The sequence below is a fragment of the Ornithorhynchus anatinus genome, chromosome 19 (genome assembly GCF_004115215.2).
Source record: "Ornithorhynchus anatinus isolate Pmale09 chromosome 19, mOrnAna1.pri.v4, whole genome shotgun sequence".
NCBI lineage: Eukaryota > Metazoa > Chordata > Mammalia > Monotremata > Ornithorhynchidae > Ornithorhynchus > Ornithorhynchus anatinus.
In genome coordinates, this window is record NC_041746.1 from 11,849,144 (window position 1) to 11,865,291 (window position 16,148).

At 47.8% G+C, this 16,148-nt stretch overlaps 2 protein-coding genes across 2 annotated transcripts in view; both read left to right on the forward strand.

The window, feature by feature from the left end:
- NSL1 (NSL1 component of MIS12 kinetochore complex) overlaps positions 1–12,237 on the forward strand; it is a 36,778-nt gene extending 24,541 nt beyond the window's left edge. The window contains exons 6-7 of the mRNA XM_029047384.1: positions 250–358; positions 12,150–12,237. Coding sequence (XP_028903217.1) covers positions 250–358; positions 12,150–12,157 — 117 coding nt within the window. The 3' untranslated portion in view covers positions 12,158–12,237. The remainder of the gene's footprint in view (positions 1–249; positions 359–12,149) is intronic.
- On the forward strand, positions 9,067–15,414 carry BATF3 (basic leucine zipper ATF-like transcription factor 3). Its single transcript, XM_029047385.1, has 3 exons — positions 9,067–9,177; positions 12,150–12,254; positions 14,913–15,414. Exons 1-3 carry the CDS (start codon positions 9,091–9,093, stop codon positions 15,096–15,098), a joined length of 378 nt encoding a protein of 125 aa, XP_028903218.1. The 5' UTR covers positions 9,067–9,090; the 3' UTR covers positions 15,099–15,414.
- Positions 15,415–16,148: the final 734 nt, after the last annotated feature.

A 16,148-nucleotide genomic window follows, 5' to 3' on the forward strand; every position in this document is an offset into this window, starting at 1 on the left:
TATCTACCCTAGTTCTTAGAACAGTGCCTGGCACATAGTAAGTGCTCAACAAATGCCACTAATTAGGGTTTGGAGTAGTACGTATGTCTGATAGCTCCTCTGGTAATAGTAATAATAATAATAGTAGTAGAATTGAAGGGGTTTGGGGGTAGCAGAGTGTGAACTTTTGGTATGTGCTAAAGCTAAAATGTGTGCAGCTGCCCTATATTTTACTTTTCTCTTTCCCACTCTTTCATTGTTTACCACCAGCACTTCCAATACCGAACCCCTTCGAATCATCAGTATGTGTTATCTGGAAGTGGGAGTCTCATTCAATTAGTACTAACCGGATCCAGGCATCAGTGGAGCAGTCAGCCGGGTAAGCCATTTCTCTTTTTTTTATGTGATCTTCCCCGGGCCTCACAGAGAAAAGGAGACTCTGGGGATGGGCACATGTTCATTCCTGATGTTCCTGCCGTTTTCTGGGACCACTCTGTCTAACTGGGTAAAGGGTGACTGTTGTTGTCCTTACATTTGTCTTTAATTTCTTGTCTTTGCTTTCCCTCTTGTTTTTGCAAGAAAGTGGAAAAGATTTCCCCCGACTCTTCTTAAGCCACTCTGAGTGCCATACTGAATGGTGGCTTCCAAAAATGGGTTGAGGGCACAGAGGTGTCTGCTGCTATTGAGGTCTCAGAAGAATTCTGTCCCATGACACAGGTGGCACCTGTTTGCCCTGCCAGCCATCGTGCAGTGCATGCCACTGGTCACATCCCCCACTTCAAAGCCTTATTGAAGGCACATCTCCTCTAAGAGACCTTCTATGATGAAGCCCCCTTTTCTTCTTCTCCCACTCCCTTCTGCGTCATCCTTACTTGCTCCCTTTCCTGTCTCCCAGCCCCATAGCACTTATGTACATACCTGTAATTTATTTATTTGTATAGATGTCTGCATCCCCTTCCTCCCCCCGCCCCAGACTGTAAGCTCGTTGTGGGCAGGGAATGTGTCTGTTTGTTACACCCTCCCCAGCACTTAGTTCAGTGCTCTACACATAGTATATATTTTCATAGTATATATTTTCAACTGTATATATTTCCATTACCCTATTTATTTTGTTAATGAATTGTACATCGCCTTGATTCTATTTAGTTGCCATTGTTTTTACGAGATGTTCTTCCCCTTGACTCTATTTATTGCCATTGTTCTTGTCTGTCCATCTCCCCCGATTAGACTGTAAGCCCGTCAAACGGCAGGGACTGTCTCTATCTGTTGCCGACTTGTTCATCCCAAGCGCTTAGTACAGTGATCTGCACATAGTAAGCGCTCAATAAATACTATTGAATGAATAGTAAATTCTCAATAAATACAGTTGAATGAATGAATGAATAACTAGGTGAGAGAGTGTGGACGGCTCAGTACCAACTGTCCCCACTCCTGCCAAAAACAACCCAAGTACAAGTTCTGCTGGCAGTAGGACAAGCTTCTGTTTTATCTGAGCAATGCTTACCCAGATGAGAAGGGACCAGGAAAAGGTGCAGTGTTGTATTTTCATAGGCATGGAGTTCAGATATGCAAGAAAGAGGTCAGTATGACACTCAAACTTGGTGATGCAATCTCGCCATCAGCAATCCTGCCCTACAGCCAAAGGGCAATTTTTAATGCCCAATTGGAGGTACTCGCTGATGTTGGCGCTTTGTCCAGGATAATGTCCCCAGTGGGCACTCAATTACTACCGCGACTACTGATAAATTGGTCATCTCTGGGGTGTTCAGGCCCTCTGTTTCTCCACCTCTGGATTGCTGCTGGCCTTTTGGTTACTGCACTATCCACTAGTTCCTCTTCCAACAGAGAATAAGGGAAGGGGAAGGGAAAGACATTGGAACATAGCATTCAGTTGGACTCCTCTTGAAAATCTCCGGTAAAAGGTTTGGTGGGGAAAGAGCTGAATCCATCAGTTCTATTGGGTAAAAGGACATTTTTGGATGCTCATTGGACTTCTCTACCCCTGCCTTACGTGGTGTCCCATAAAGCCAGAGTTGACTACATAAAGCAGACTAGAGTAGGAGAAATACTGCTTTGGCTTGATTTTTTCAGTTGGTCTGCAACATGGGCAGAGTTCTATGGACAGCAGTTTTGCTTTCTGCCTTTGACTAAGTGGTTAACTGGGCAATGTGTGGTTTAGTTTCATGTGCTTCTTTTTTTTTTTTCTTTTTTGCAAATCTAGAGTGGGTGCTGCGGTTATGAGCCTCTGACATTTGACAGTGAAGAACATTTCAATCAGTTAACATAATTTATAGGATGACTACTGTGTGCAGAGTGCCATACTAAACCCCTGGGGGAGTACAATGATTTTCATAGTCACGATCCCTGCCTTCAAAGAATTCCGTCATCTCTGGCTATCTCTTGAGAAACAGTACGGCCTAGTAGAAGGAGCACTAGGGTTCTAATCCCAGCTCTGTCACCTGCCTACTGTGTGACCTTGGGCAAGTCACTTCGAGCTGCAGTTTCCACATCTTTAAAATGGGGATTCAGTACATGTTCTCCTGTCCCCTTAGACTGTTAGCCCCATTTGAGACAGGGACTGTATCTGACATGATTTTACTGAATCTAACTCAATGCTTAATTCAGTCCTTGGCCCACAGTAAACACTTAACAATTACTGTTATTTTTAATACCTTTTTTTTCCACTTTGTTAGACTTTTTCAGATTGGGTGTTTTCTGCTGCTCTTTCCTGCTGCTTTCTCCTACTTCCCACCTTTGGACATTTCACTGCTGGTTCTCCCCTCCTTAGAAGGGGGTGGGAACAAAAGAGGAGGGGAAACTCAAATCTGTTCATCTGACTGCTTATTAGCCACTCTGGCAAAATATTTGGGGAGAGGAATGTGAAACTGAAGTTTGTGGACTATCTGTGTGAATTGTCGGTAATCCATCCTTTCTCTGTCATCCGTAAACTGAGTCATTGAGAGTTAGTTCAGTCAATCGTACTTTTGTATACAATGTACTGTACTAAGCGCTAGGGATAGTACAATGTAACAGAATAGTTACACATGTTCCCTGCCCAACAAGCTTGCAGTCCAGAGGGCGATACAAACAATATAAATAAATAAATTCTGGAGATGTGCATAAGTGTTGTGGGGCTGAGGGAGGGCTGAATAAAAGGTGCAAAGCCAAATGCAGAGATGACGCAGAAGGGAATGGGAGAAGAGGAAATGAGGGCTTAGTTGAGGAAGGCCTCCGAGAAGAGATGTGCTTTCATTGAGAGTTTGAAAGTGGGGGAGAGTGATCGTCTGTCAGATAAGAAGAGGGAAGGCATTCCAGGACAGAAGCAGTATGTGGGTGAGAGGTCAGCAGTGAGATCAATGAGGTTGAGGTACAGTGAGTAGGTTGGCATTAGAGGAGTGAACTGTGTGGGCTGAGTTGTAGTAAGAAATCCGGAAGTTAAGGTAGGAGGGGGCAAGGTGATTGACTGCTTTAAAGCCTGTGGTAAGGAGTTTCTGTTTGATGTGGGTGTGATTGGACAACAACTGGAGGTTTTTGGTTGTACTTGAAATGGTGGAAAGGAAATTAGCCAGCTGGAATTTTAGTTCCTTGGAGGGAGACCTGCCAGTGAAGCATCTCTACTTCAAAGACAACTATTCCCTGTAGTGTCCCTCCCTATCTCCCACCTCCCCAGCCCTCTGACATCTCCTGACCACCAACAGGATGGGTTTGCCTTCAGTGTGACCCTTGGTCAGAAGATGATTGTCCAGCATGAGAAGGAGCCCTTTGCCTCCTCTTGAAGCAGTTAGGCTCCTTTTGGCTGAGAGGCTCTGGAGTAACTGATGCTTTAGTAGCTTGTGCAGAAAAGCTTGCTTGCATGCTGTTTTGACTGGTTTGGGAGCTATGATAAAATAGTAGAAGTTTCCTGGAATTGCAGGCCTGTAAAGTTTGCTGCCATTTCTCTGCTGGCAGCCAGATTCAAGAACTATTGGTTTTACAAGATCTGACAAATAGTGGCTTCTCTTGAACTGCCGTCATGTTACCTGAATTACTCCTCACTTCTGTACTTTGCAGACCAAAATGATTAATTTTTCAAAAATCAATACTAATCCCCACTTTCACAAAGCAACCGTCTAGACCAGTGTCCTCCAGTTACACTTTTCTCCAGGAATGGTTTCTGGTGGCCTTTGCCACCATCCACTCTTCCCTTGACTCTGTGTGTCTGTGGGAACGTCTCCTCCTTCCCTGGGAAAAGGACTTAAATTTTAGGAGCCAACAGGGCCGTTTGGGTACCCCTGTTCTGTCCCGGAAATGAAGTCCTGTTCTGAAGGCCATCATTCTTGCTTCCAGTTGAGTTCAGGCTCTTAATCCTGGGGCAGGCTCAAGCTGGGTTGGGTCTGGACCCCCATAAGACTGGGCTGGGCCCCAAGATAGAATCTATATTAGAGGGTCTTACGTGTGGCTTCTTATACCTGGATATGACCCTAGGAAAAATCATCCCTAAAGTTATTTGTAGCTTTTCAGATCTTAAAGGAGTTGGTTTTGGAGTTGTTAACCTAAAGCTTTGGATCATTCAGGAAGAGTAGATAGTTGCTACTTTGTTCATCTTTGTGTTATTTCATTAAGGCCAGGCTCTGCCCTGGTGTCCCTACCCTTGCCCTCATCCCCGAACCTCCTTCTTTCCCAGGCACTGTCCCAGGAGGAACTCTGGCCCCACAGAAGCCAACTTTTCATTTTGAGGGCAGGACTCAGAATGAGGAGAATGGGGGTTGGGAGGGGCAGGTGGACAAGCTTCAAAGAGCTAATGGGCCAGAAATGATGCAATTTGGAATTTTTTCAGCCTGACTTGGAAACATTCCCTCTGCTTGGAAGCTTTCAGGTTTTGTCGGAGGTATGGGATCAGTGAGTTTGGGAGTCCAGCTCCCAAAGCTGTGGGGGTGGGGGAAAGAAGGACTTCACCCCAAGCTAGCAGCCTGTGGGGGTCTCTTTCCCCATCATTTTCCCTGTGCTGGCCACATTTCCCGCCCCTGCTCTCACTACATGTGAACTCTCTCCCCAGGGGTCAAATCTGCTGTTCTTTTCTCCATGCCGCCTGCCCTGAAAGCTTCACCCTGATCAGCCTCTTTTCCTCCATTGCTCCTCCCCTCCCCCTTTTCCCTGCACCCCCACCTTGTGCACCCAGCCTAATACACCCAGCCAATTGCCATCAGGGAGCCATCTCTGAGCTAATCAGTGCTTAGTACAGTGCCCAACACATAATAATGCTTAACAAATACCATTAGAAAACAAAAAAGGGCCTTCAGAGGTGACCCAGGCCGAAACAACTTCCACTTTATGTCCATAAATGTATTGCCTAAATTATAGCAACATCTTGGATTTCGTTATTGCTTTTTGTTTCTAAGAACTCATGGTTTCTCACATTCACAGCACCCTCTTCCTAAGAATTTGGAGCACATTCACATCTATTACCTAATTTTATCCCTAACACATTCTTGTAGGTAGGGAGGGGCAGGGATTCTTCTCACTGCCTTACATATGGGAGACTGAGATGCAGAGAATTAAAATGACTTTTAAGGTCATGCAATGAAGCAGTACAGAGCCAGGTCTTGATCCCAAGTCTCCCTCTGCCACCTAAATTTGACAAATACACTCTCCCCATGTTCAAAGCCTTCCTAAAAATCCCACCTCCTCCAAGAAGCCTTTCCCAATAAACTCCCAACACCCCAAGCTGTCAATCCAACAGCCTACACTAGCACTTCTGTGTTTATTTTTTTCTTATCCTTAGCACTCATGTATATATTCAGTTGTACATTCAAGTATTTTTTCTGCCCACTCAATAAATATTTTTATGTCTGTCTCCCTTGTTAAAGTTTAAGCTCCTTGTGGTCAGGGAAAGTGCCCCGTGCTTCTTTTGTACTTTTTCAATCATTTAGTACAATGCATTGCACCCAATGGGCCTTAAAAATACCATTACGACTATTAGTACTTGGCAAAGATGATTGAAAAGGAGTGGTCAACAAGGTAAGAAGAGAACCAGATTACCATGCCAGTAAAACCAAACCTGGGAAAATTTTCTAGGAGGAGGAGTAACCAGTGTCAAAAAGGTTGAGAAATCAAGAAGGATTGCAATGTCGTAGATTTAGCCTAAAGAAGTCATTGGGACTTCCTATGAGTAGGATATCAGTAGAGAAATGGGGAATGAAACCAGATTTCATGGGATTTAGAAGAGAGTTGGTGGAGAGGAAGTGAAGGCAGGCCATTCAGGAGGAACAGGAATTACTTTCTGAGGAGAAATGTGAATAAAAATGTTGGTTTCTTCCTGAGTGGTTATTTAACTGTTTAAAGCAATGATTTTCAATCAGTTGATGGTACTTATTGAGTGCTTATTGTGGGCAGAATACTGTACCAAGCATTTGGGAGAATATAATACTGTAAAGCCCTCAAGGAGCCTACAATTTAGAGGGAGAGACAGATGTTAAAATAAATTACCTATAGGGAAAGTGGCAAAGAATAAGGATGTGTACGTAAGTGTTGTGGGACTGAAGGTGGGGTGTAGGTCAAGTGTAAATCCAAGAGGCATCAAGAAAAGACTGAGAGAGGATGTTGAGAGGATTTTGAAAGTTCATCAAATACAGCCCTTTGCCTCCAGATTGGACAGTACTTCAACCATCTTGGACAAATAATTATCTACCTTACTTTTAGAGCCTTTTTTATGGTATTTGTTCACCACTGACTAGGTGCCAGGTACTGTATGAAGCACTGGGATAGATACAAACTGATTGAACTCAGTCCCTGTCCCACATGGGGCTCAGTTTATCCCCATTTTACAGATGGGTAGCTGAAGCACAGAGAAGTAAAGGGACTTACCCAAGGTCACACAGCAAGCAAGTAGAAGAGTGGGGATTAGAACTCAGGACCTTCAGAGAAGAAGAATGCACCTTCTCCTTTGATAATCAATTCCAGTGTCCAGACAGGTGAGCTATGTCCAATTCCCATCTGAAGATTCTTTCCCAGCGCTTAGTACAGTGCTTTGTTCACTCTAAGTGCTTACTATTATTATTAAATACTTAAAACCAGGAAGTTCTTGTTAAAACCAAAATCATTCCTGCATAGTGCAAACTGGGGAGGAGAGAGACACTGAGAAAGGTGAGATTTCAAATGGGCTTCATGAGCACAGGTTCGGAAGTGGGAGAGTGGAAGTGGGAGAGACCCAATGAGTAGGTTGACCTGTGTGGAATAAATAGTGTGAGCTGGGGTGTAGTGGGGAGAAGAGTGGATAGGTAGTGGGGAAGAACTGATTAAGTGCTTTAAAGCCAATGGTCAGAAGTTTCCATTTCAGGTGGAGAAGAATAAGTAACTGTTAAAGGTTTTTGAAGAGTGAAGAGGAGTGGGCAGCATGTTCTTTTCAGAAAATGATCCGGGCAGCATGGCGAAGTCATGGATTGGTGAGGGGAGAGATTAGTAGGGGGAGAGCTGATGGGGTAGTCAGGCTGGCTGATGGGGTAGTCAAGCTGAGCTGTGACAAGTGTCTAGACTAGCGTGGACCATTCTTGTTCTTCCGGCTCCTACTGTTTGTAAATCATTTTGGTTTGTCTGTCAACTCCATTAGGATGTGTTCTCCTAGAGGGAAGTGATTTGGGGGATTTTCTTCTAATGAACTCTTGCAAATGCTTAACGCAGTGCTTTGCACTCAGAGGGCATTTAATGAATACATTTTTGATGATAATGAACTTTCTGGGCTGGACTCCCAGCCTCTCACCTGAGAGATTCCAAGCAGAGCTAAAAAGAGTTAACTTTGCAGTAGGACTGAAAAGACTTCAGAACACTCAGTCAGGGGTATTTACTGAGTGCCTACTGAGTCCTAAGCACTGTACTAGATTTTTAGAGGAGCACAACAGTGGCAAAACACATATCCCACACCCCCAAAGAGTGGACAATTTAATGGAGGAGCAGATGGAAATTATTTATGAATAGCAAAAGCAGGAGGGAGAAGTGCAGTGTTGTTAGGGTGAAATGGCTAAATGATTCAATGTGCAAATAAATAAAAATAGACAAATGCATATGAGTACTGAGAATACGAATAATATGCATCAGATGTTGGGTTGGTGTGATTGGGATGTCACGAATGTATTGGGGAAGGCTTCTTGGAGGTGGAATTTTAGGAGGACTTTGTAGATGCGAAGAGTTGTGGTCTAGTAGGTTTTTGGGGAAGAAGTTAGAGGCTTAGGAAAAAAAAGGACAAGTGAGAGGATAGCATCCAGATAACGGTACAGTCAGGTGAACTGAAGAGGAGTGACGAATGCTGGCTGGTGAGAAGTGAAGAGAAGATAAAGTGGTGGAAGCTGAGGAGAGCCTTGAAAACTGATGGTAAGGTGCTTTCTGCTTGATTTGGAGGGAGATGGATAGCCAGTGGAGGGAGGTGACGGCTAGCCAATGGAAGGAGGTGACGGCTAGCCAGTGGAGGGAGGTGACGGCTAGCCAGCGGAGGTGTCTGTGAGTCGAATGCAACTTCGAGGTGATGCTCCGAGCAGCCGCGTGGAGCATAGGTTGGAGGCAGGGAGACCCGGCGAGGAGGCTGCTAGGTTGATCAAAAAGTGTGATGCGGCAAGCCCTTGGACGGGATGACTCGGCCGCTCTGGGATCTCTTCTGACCTTTTCACTCTTTGAAGTCAGCCTGCCTGGCCCATCCTTCCCCCAGCCATCGCTCCTGTTCTTCCCCTAAAAGCCCCGCTCTCTTTCTCGCCCCTTCTCTTGGGGCGAAAAAGTCGGCCCCGGCGATGGGATCTAAACAAAGGAAAAACCCCCCAAACCTCCCCTTCGTGGTCCAGAGTCACCCCCGGTGGGCCTGGGAATCCCCGGGGGGGTCTGGCCTCGTTCCCCAGGGGTGGCCCGGGCCCGGGGAGCGTCGCCGGAGGGAGGAGCCGAGGCCGAGGACCGGCCGCTCCTGGGGCCACAGCGGCCGGCGGGGGACGGAGGAAGGGGCAGGGGCAGGGGCAGGGGCGCGGCGGCTCCTCCTCCTCTTCTTCCTCCTCGTCCTCCTCGTCCTCCTCGTCCTCGTCCTCCTCCTCCTCCTCCCCGGTCGGAGGGGGGAGGCGGGGGCAGAGGGGGCGGTCCGGGGGCAGCGGAGCTCCGGGCATGTCGCAAGGGCTCCCGGCCACCGGCGGCGTCCTGCGGACCAGCGCCGCTGCCCTCGGGAACCAGCAGCCGCCGCAGCCGCCCCAGGTACCGGCCGGGAGGAGGGCGAGGGCCGAGGGGGCCGGGAGGCCGGGGGCTGGACGGCCCGGGTACACGGGCAGCCCCGGCGGTGGGGGCTCCGCGCCCGCAGCCCCTGAATCGGGACGAGGGGTCGAGGTCCTCCCCCGCGCCCGACCCCCGCTTCCAACCCGCTCCCTCCTAAACCCGTCCCAGCCCCAGCTCCCAACCCGGCCAAGCTCTATGCCCAGCCCCTGTTCCTGCCCCAGCCCGTGCCCCAGCTCCTGCTCTGTCCCTGTCCCTGCCCCTGTCCCTGCCCCAGCCCGTGCCCCAACTCCTGCCCTACCCCTGTCTCTGCCCCAACCCGTGCCCCAGCTCCTGCCCTGTCCCTGTTCCTGTCCCTGCCCCAGTCCCTGTCCCTGCCCCAGCCCCTGTCCTTGCCCCAACCCGTGCCCTAGCTCCTGCCCTACTCCTGTCCCAGTCCCTGCCCCAGCCACTGTCCCTGCCCCAACCAGTGCCCCAGCTCCTGCCCTACCCTTGTCTCAGTCCATGTCCCTGTCCCAGCCCCTGCCCTGTTCCTGTCCCTGCCCCAGCCCCTGTCCCTGCCCCTCTGTCCACCCCTCTGCACTCCGCATTCAGGTGGGAGGGTGAGTCTGGGCAGTGGGATGATCAGAGAGGGAGCCCTCCATCCCGGGACCCCCACCCCCAGCCGCTTCCCCTTTCACATCTCATCTCCCTCGGAGGAGACCATCCAGGCTGTGAAAGGGTGGAGAGGGACAGGCGTCCGGTGGGGGGAATCCCTCGGGGATAATAAGCACCTCCTGCCCCCTCTCTGGCCCCGGCTAGCCTCGCAGTGACCGTGGTATCCTTTCTCGGCACCATTTCTCCCCATCTCCCCCATTCTGGGCATCCTCACGGCCCCTCTGGGAGTCGGGTTTCTGACCAAATGCCCATGGCGCCGTGAGGGGAAACTCAAATTCATCCGTCCGAATATGCGAGCTGCACGAGTCCAGCGCTTCCACCTCCCAGGACCCTGCCCCCTCACCCTCCCTGCCATTACCCAACCAAGGTCTTGCCTTCTAATGCTCATGTGGTTGGGTAAAACCATCGCTCCCACAATGTGTCATCGTTGGGATATATTTGCCGAACAAACCCGAAATGAATAGCTAGCCTTAAAAACAAGCCTTCTGTGAATTTGCAACAACCGAATCACATCGTACATGCAGATATAATGTATGTATTATGTGGGTCAAATACGTGCCATGTCCCCTTTGAAGGTGAGCCCCTCCAGGGCAGCAACTTTTTCTGAGTGCCTTCTAGGCTCTCTACCTTGCTACCCAGGAAAATAATTCTTTCCTCTTTCCATCCCTCCACCAGGCCAACAGTATTTGCTAGAGTCTGATGATAATTCCTTTATCTTCTCGGTCTAAGGGGCAACCATTGAGTAATCCTCATGAAGCATGCCCCTTTTAGCCCTCAATCCATCTTTGGGTGCTTTGGACATTTTCCTACTGTAAACATTTCCTGAGAGACTCTTTATCCTGCATTGCCCCTTTACCACTTGGGGAACAAAATTCCTCTTCTCTCACTCCCTTCTGTACTGTAGCCTTTGCCCTTGGATTTGCACTCTATTTATCCCTCCCTCAGCCCCATGGCACTTAGGTTTCTATCGGTACATAAGTGTTCAGTACAGTGCTCTGCACACAATAAACACTCAATAAATGCAATTGATTGTCTGTATCCCCTCTAGATTGTAAGCTCTCTGTGGGCAGAGAACGTGTCTACCAACTCAGTTATACTGTACTCTCTCAAATAGTACAGTGCACTGCACACAGAAAGCACTCAATAAATATGATCGAAAGTGTCCCCATATCCAATTCCATTTTAGCAGCTGGTTGGAGAGTTTGAAGACAGGATGTATAGGTAATGGGAGTTCAAGAATTCTTATCTGCCATAGACCCTAAATAATCTCTATTCTATGCTCTGAGGATTATCAATCAATAGTATTTATTGAGCGTTTACTGTGCACGGGGCGATATACTAAGTGCTTGGGCGGGTATGATACGATAGAGTTGGTAGAAATGATCCCTGCCCACAAGGAGTTTACAGTATGGTAGGGGTTTACATATTTTTTTCACATTCTCTCTTGTAACCTGGATTAATGCATTTGAAATGGCCTTTTTTGGGTTCTAATCCCAACTCTGCTTCTTGCCTGGTGGATAGCCTTGGGCAAATCACTTAATTTCTCTATCCCCCTTTTCCTTCTCTGAAAAACAGGGATTCAATACCTGTTCTCTGTCCTCACAGACCGTGAATCTCATATGGGACAGGGACTGGGTCCAACCTGACTTTTGGTTTCCACCCTACTATTTAGTAAACAACTCCTCACTACTGGCTTCAAAGCTCTCCATCACCTTGCCCCGTCTTACCTCACCTCCCTTCTAAATCCCAGCCCGTGAACTCCACTCCTCTGGTGCTAAGCTTCTCACTATACCTCGATCTTGCCTGTCCCGCCATCAACCCCTGGCCCATGTCCTACCACTGGCCTGGAACTCCCTCCCTCCTCAAATCTGCCAAACGATCACTCTTCCCCCCTTCAAAGCCCTACTGAAGGCTCACCTCTTCCAAGAGGCCTTCCCAGACTAAGCCCCCCCTTTTCCTCAGCTCCCCATCCCTTCCACCTCACCTCAACTGCCTCCCTTTCCTCTCCCCCCCCACCAGCCCCCTGGCCTCTGCCCCACAGCACTTAGGTGTATATATCTATAATTCCATTAATTTATTTGATGTCTGTTTACTTGTTTTGATGTCTGTCTCCCCCCTTGTTGACTGTAAGCCCGGTGAGGGCAGGGATTGTCTCTATTGCTGAATTGTACTTTCCAAGTGCTTAATACAGTGCTCTGCACACAGTAAGCGTTCAATAAATATTGAATGAATGAATAAATTTAGTACAGTCTTTGGCATGTAGGAAGTGCTTAACAAGTCATTATTTTTACTATTATTAGAGTCCTGAGGATGATGATAGAAAAGTCAGAAGGAGAGAGAAAAACAGAGTAGCAGCTCAGAGGAGTCGGAAGAAACAGACACAGAAAGCAGACAAACTCCACGAGGTGAGTCCACACCTGAGGGGTCTTGATGCTTGGCAGGTGTTTGGGGGTTGGGGGCCCAGGGGGGCAGGGAGGTGGGGAGGGTCAGGAATACCCCTCCTCTTGGGTGCCACGTCTTCCACGAGTGAAGCAGCACAATTTGGTTGGGTGCTGTGGCACCATAGCAGGCTGTAGAGGAGCTTACAAAACATGGAGAAGGTTGTCTCAGCCCTCATGAGGTTTACAGGCTAAGTGGAAAGGGAGGGAATAAAAACACATCTTGAATCATTTTCAGACCTTCCCCGACTGATCTGCACCACAATCCTCCACTCAACGCACTTGCTTCCCCCAACTGGGTTGTGGACATGTGAACACATTTATATTTTATGCAAATTTAAGTGCATATATGAACCAGTGTACATACATGGGCCACTATTGACTGGTTAGTCAATCCCCTACTCTCCCATTGAAGAAGGAAAGGTGCTTTGATGCCCAACTTTCCACTTACCAGGGCAAATTTTTCGCTTACCTTTGGCAAATGGATGCCCTTATTCTCTACCTTAAAAGTCTTGGGCCACAGTTTGTTTGAGCCTGTTTCTCCTCCTTTTGTTTTCAGTAGATGCAGTACAAGGGATTTAAGTTAGATATAGAGAATTTAAGGAAAGGTTGAACAGCCTTCTGCCTAGAATAATTTATATGCAGTCAAGGGGATGGACCAGATTCCCTTGATGGACTGTCAAGTTCCCTTCTAGCCCTAAGATCTGTGATGCTGTGATGTCACTTTGGGGACTTAGTCCAGGATAAATATCTAAGGCATTCAGTAAAGCTATCTCCTATCAGATAAGTCATTCTCTCACAGTCCTTGAAACTCCTCAGAAAGGGTGGTTGGTTTGCTTTAGAGTTTCTCCAAATGAGGAAGGCAGGCCCTGCTGTGGTTTGTGAATTCTCTAAAGGTGTCACAGAAGAATTTGTGAACTCCCTGAATACTTGTGTCACTTGCCTGGCAACTGTATATAAATTCTTTGTGGGCAGGAAGCACGGTCTCATGCTTCTGTTGTACTGTCCCAATCGCTTAGTACCACTGCATTGCACCCAATGGATGCTCAGTAAATACCTTTACTATTATACAGCTGTGCTTCATCCCCATTTAGGAGCATTCTTTCAGGCTGCCCTCTAAAGGACCAAAGATGGAGCTAGTCCCCATGGCCGTGGGATCCTCTCAACTGCTCTTGGAACCCTCCCTCTTGTCTGCATTGGGTCATAACCTGTTCCTCATGATTTATATTTTAACCAGACTTGAGTGCATCTGAGTCATGAGGCCTACAACCCTCAGTGATGTTAAACCACTGATTTGTATCAGGTAAATCCTCATCAGAGAATCGTAGGATTAGAAGTCTCCCGGGCCACCCCGGCTTCTGATAAAATGGTGTCTGCCTGGACCCTTCCCTCTTGAAGCTCACAGCCCTCACTGTGAGGAAGTTCTTCTCTTGAGCAAACTGATCCCTCCCACAGCAATGCTGGCCTGTGCTTTCTCACCCTGATCATAATGGAGGAGAGGACCTACACAGTGCTGTGTGACCTTGGACAAGTCACTTTAATTTATCTTTGCTTCAGTTATCCTATCTGTAAAATGGAGATTAATACTGTGAGTCCCCATGTGGGACATGGACTGTATCCAACCCAATTAGGTAGTATCTACTACACCAGCGCTTAGCACAGTGGCTGGCACCTGTTAAGCGCTTAACCGATATGATGGAAAAAAAAAAAAGGGAACAGCAATTCATTCATTGTGTGGCAAACCATCTCTCACGATGCTCTGAAAAAAGCCAGACCCATTTCACTCCCAGAACAACTCACCACAGTCCCAAGCCATTCGCTTTACGAGGTCTCCTCAATCTTCACACCCGTTTTTGAAGGTATGAAAGACCATTTAAATGGCAGAACCTAGTGTATTAACCTTAGTCTGCTTAGGGGGTTTTCAAATTGGGAAATGTGGTAAGGGATAATTTCATATTGAGTCAGTGTGTTCCTTGTGGGGCACCCGGCAACCTCCTGTGTGTTAATACAGAAAACCACTCTGGCCCCTAAGGAGGCTGAATCACATCCCAGTGAAAGTAAAAGCCAGCCATTTGTTCATCAAGGAGAGTTGTATTAAGCCAGGAGCAGGACTAGCCCACTCAGGCCCCAGGAGAAATCCTAGTGTCCCACAGGGGCTCCTGTGTTGGATGGTCTAGGTGCAGTGGCCTGGACACAGAGAGAGGCACCGAATGGCCTAGAGGTGCCTTTCAGCATGGCCATTCTGATATATAAATTCTCCATCCCAAAGAGCAGCACCTGACTCTTAATGAGTGGCGAATCATTCAACTGGAAAGCCTCATAAAGTCTCCCGTTGCCCTCCAGGCTGATAAACGCCCAAGCCAGCCAGGCTAGAGGCTCATCTGTCCTGTCTAAAATGATCTCCACAGGTGGAGACTCCAAAGCTTCCCTTGATGCCCCGTCGGGTTGTTTGTTATCCCTGAGTCAGGAAGTTCCTCCATATGTCTAACTGACCTCTTTCCTGCTGCATTTCCTCTTGCCAGTCCTCTGTGGAGGGGGAGAGGTGAAACCAGGGCCCGGGTGTTCCAGAAGGACTTGCTGCCGATGGTGTGAACTTCATCCATCCCCTACTGTTTTCCCCTCCAGGAGTACGAGGGCCTAGAGCAAGAAAACACCTCCCTGAGGAGAGAAATTGGGAAATTGACAGAGGAGCTGAAACACTTGAGTGAAGTGCTGAAGGACCATGAGAAGATATGCCCCCTGCTGCACTGCTCTGTGAACTTTATGACCGTGTCCCGGGCTGACCCCCTCACCAGCTGCTTGCCTAGATGAGGCTCTAACCAGGCCGTCATCACCTTCCCTCCCAAGATGAAGGGGGTACAAGCACAGGGCCCAGGCTCATCTCCATTCTGGGTCTTCTGTCGGGACAGATCATCCCCAGAACTCTCTGGATTGCCGATTCCCATTCCAGGTGCACATGAGGCCTCCCAACAGCACAACAGGCCAAAAACTAAAGTAGATTTAAAATATTCCCGAGTACCTGCTGGAAACCCCTCACATCCTGGCAGAGCTCAGCCATCCTCCAGGTTAGCTCATGCTCTTCCCCTGTTCACTCTGGAGTCTTGATAATAAAAGATGGTGATGGTCAGTGTCTCTCTCTCTCTCTCTCTCTCTCTCTCTCTCTCTCTCTCTGTGTGTCTTTTTCTCACTTTCCATTTCCCTAGCTAGCCAGCCTTCACATCAGGCTCTTAATCATTTCCCTGCTTAAGTCCCAAATCTGGAGCATAATGATCAAAACAACTGTGCTATTTCTTAACTCTTACTACATGACTAGCACTGTGCTAAGTGCTGGGGTAGATACAAGATAATCCTGATACAATCCCTGTTCCACAAAGGGCACACAGTTTCAGCAGGAGCAAGAATCAATGAGTCATATTTATTGGGAGCTTTCTATGTGCAGAGCGTTTTGTACCATGCCCAAGGGACACAGGTTATTAAATAGAGCCGCTAATTCCAAATACCCTTAGGGGGCTCTCGCTGAAGGGAGCAGACCTCCCAGTGAATCTGCAACCAGGCTGGGAGCAGCCTGTTAGAGGAAACAATTTTGTTTCTTCCTCTAGTGGTGGGAAACCATTACTGTTTCCAAAGCAAAGAATCGATTCTGTAGCCATGTAAATGCAACTAGATGTTGATTGTGAATATGCTAATGCAGACCTTCCACAGGTCCTCTCACAGTCATTGCTAAATCCCTCTCCTTCCTAGGGCAGGGTAATGGTTGAGATTACTCCTCATGGCTCCTGACCACCAATTCCTACTCCAGGAAATTTTGGAATTTCCCTGTTCTTGTTAGCCCAATTTTTATTCTGCTTCATCTTAATTTTT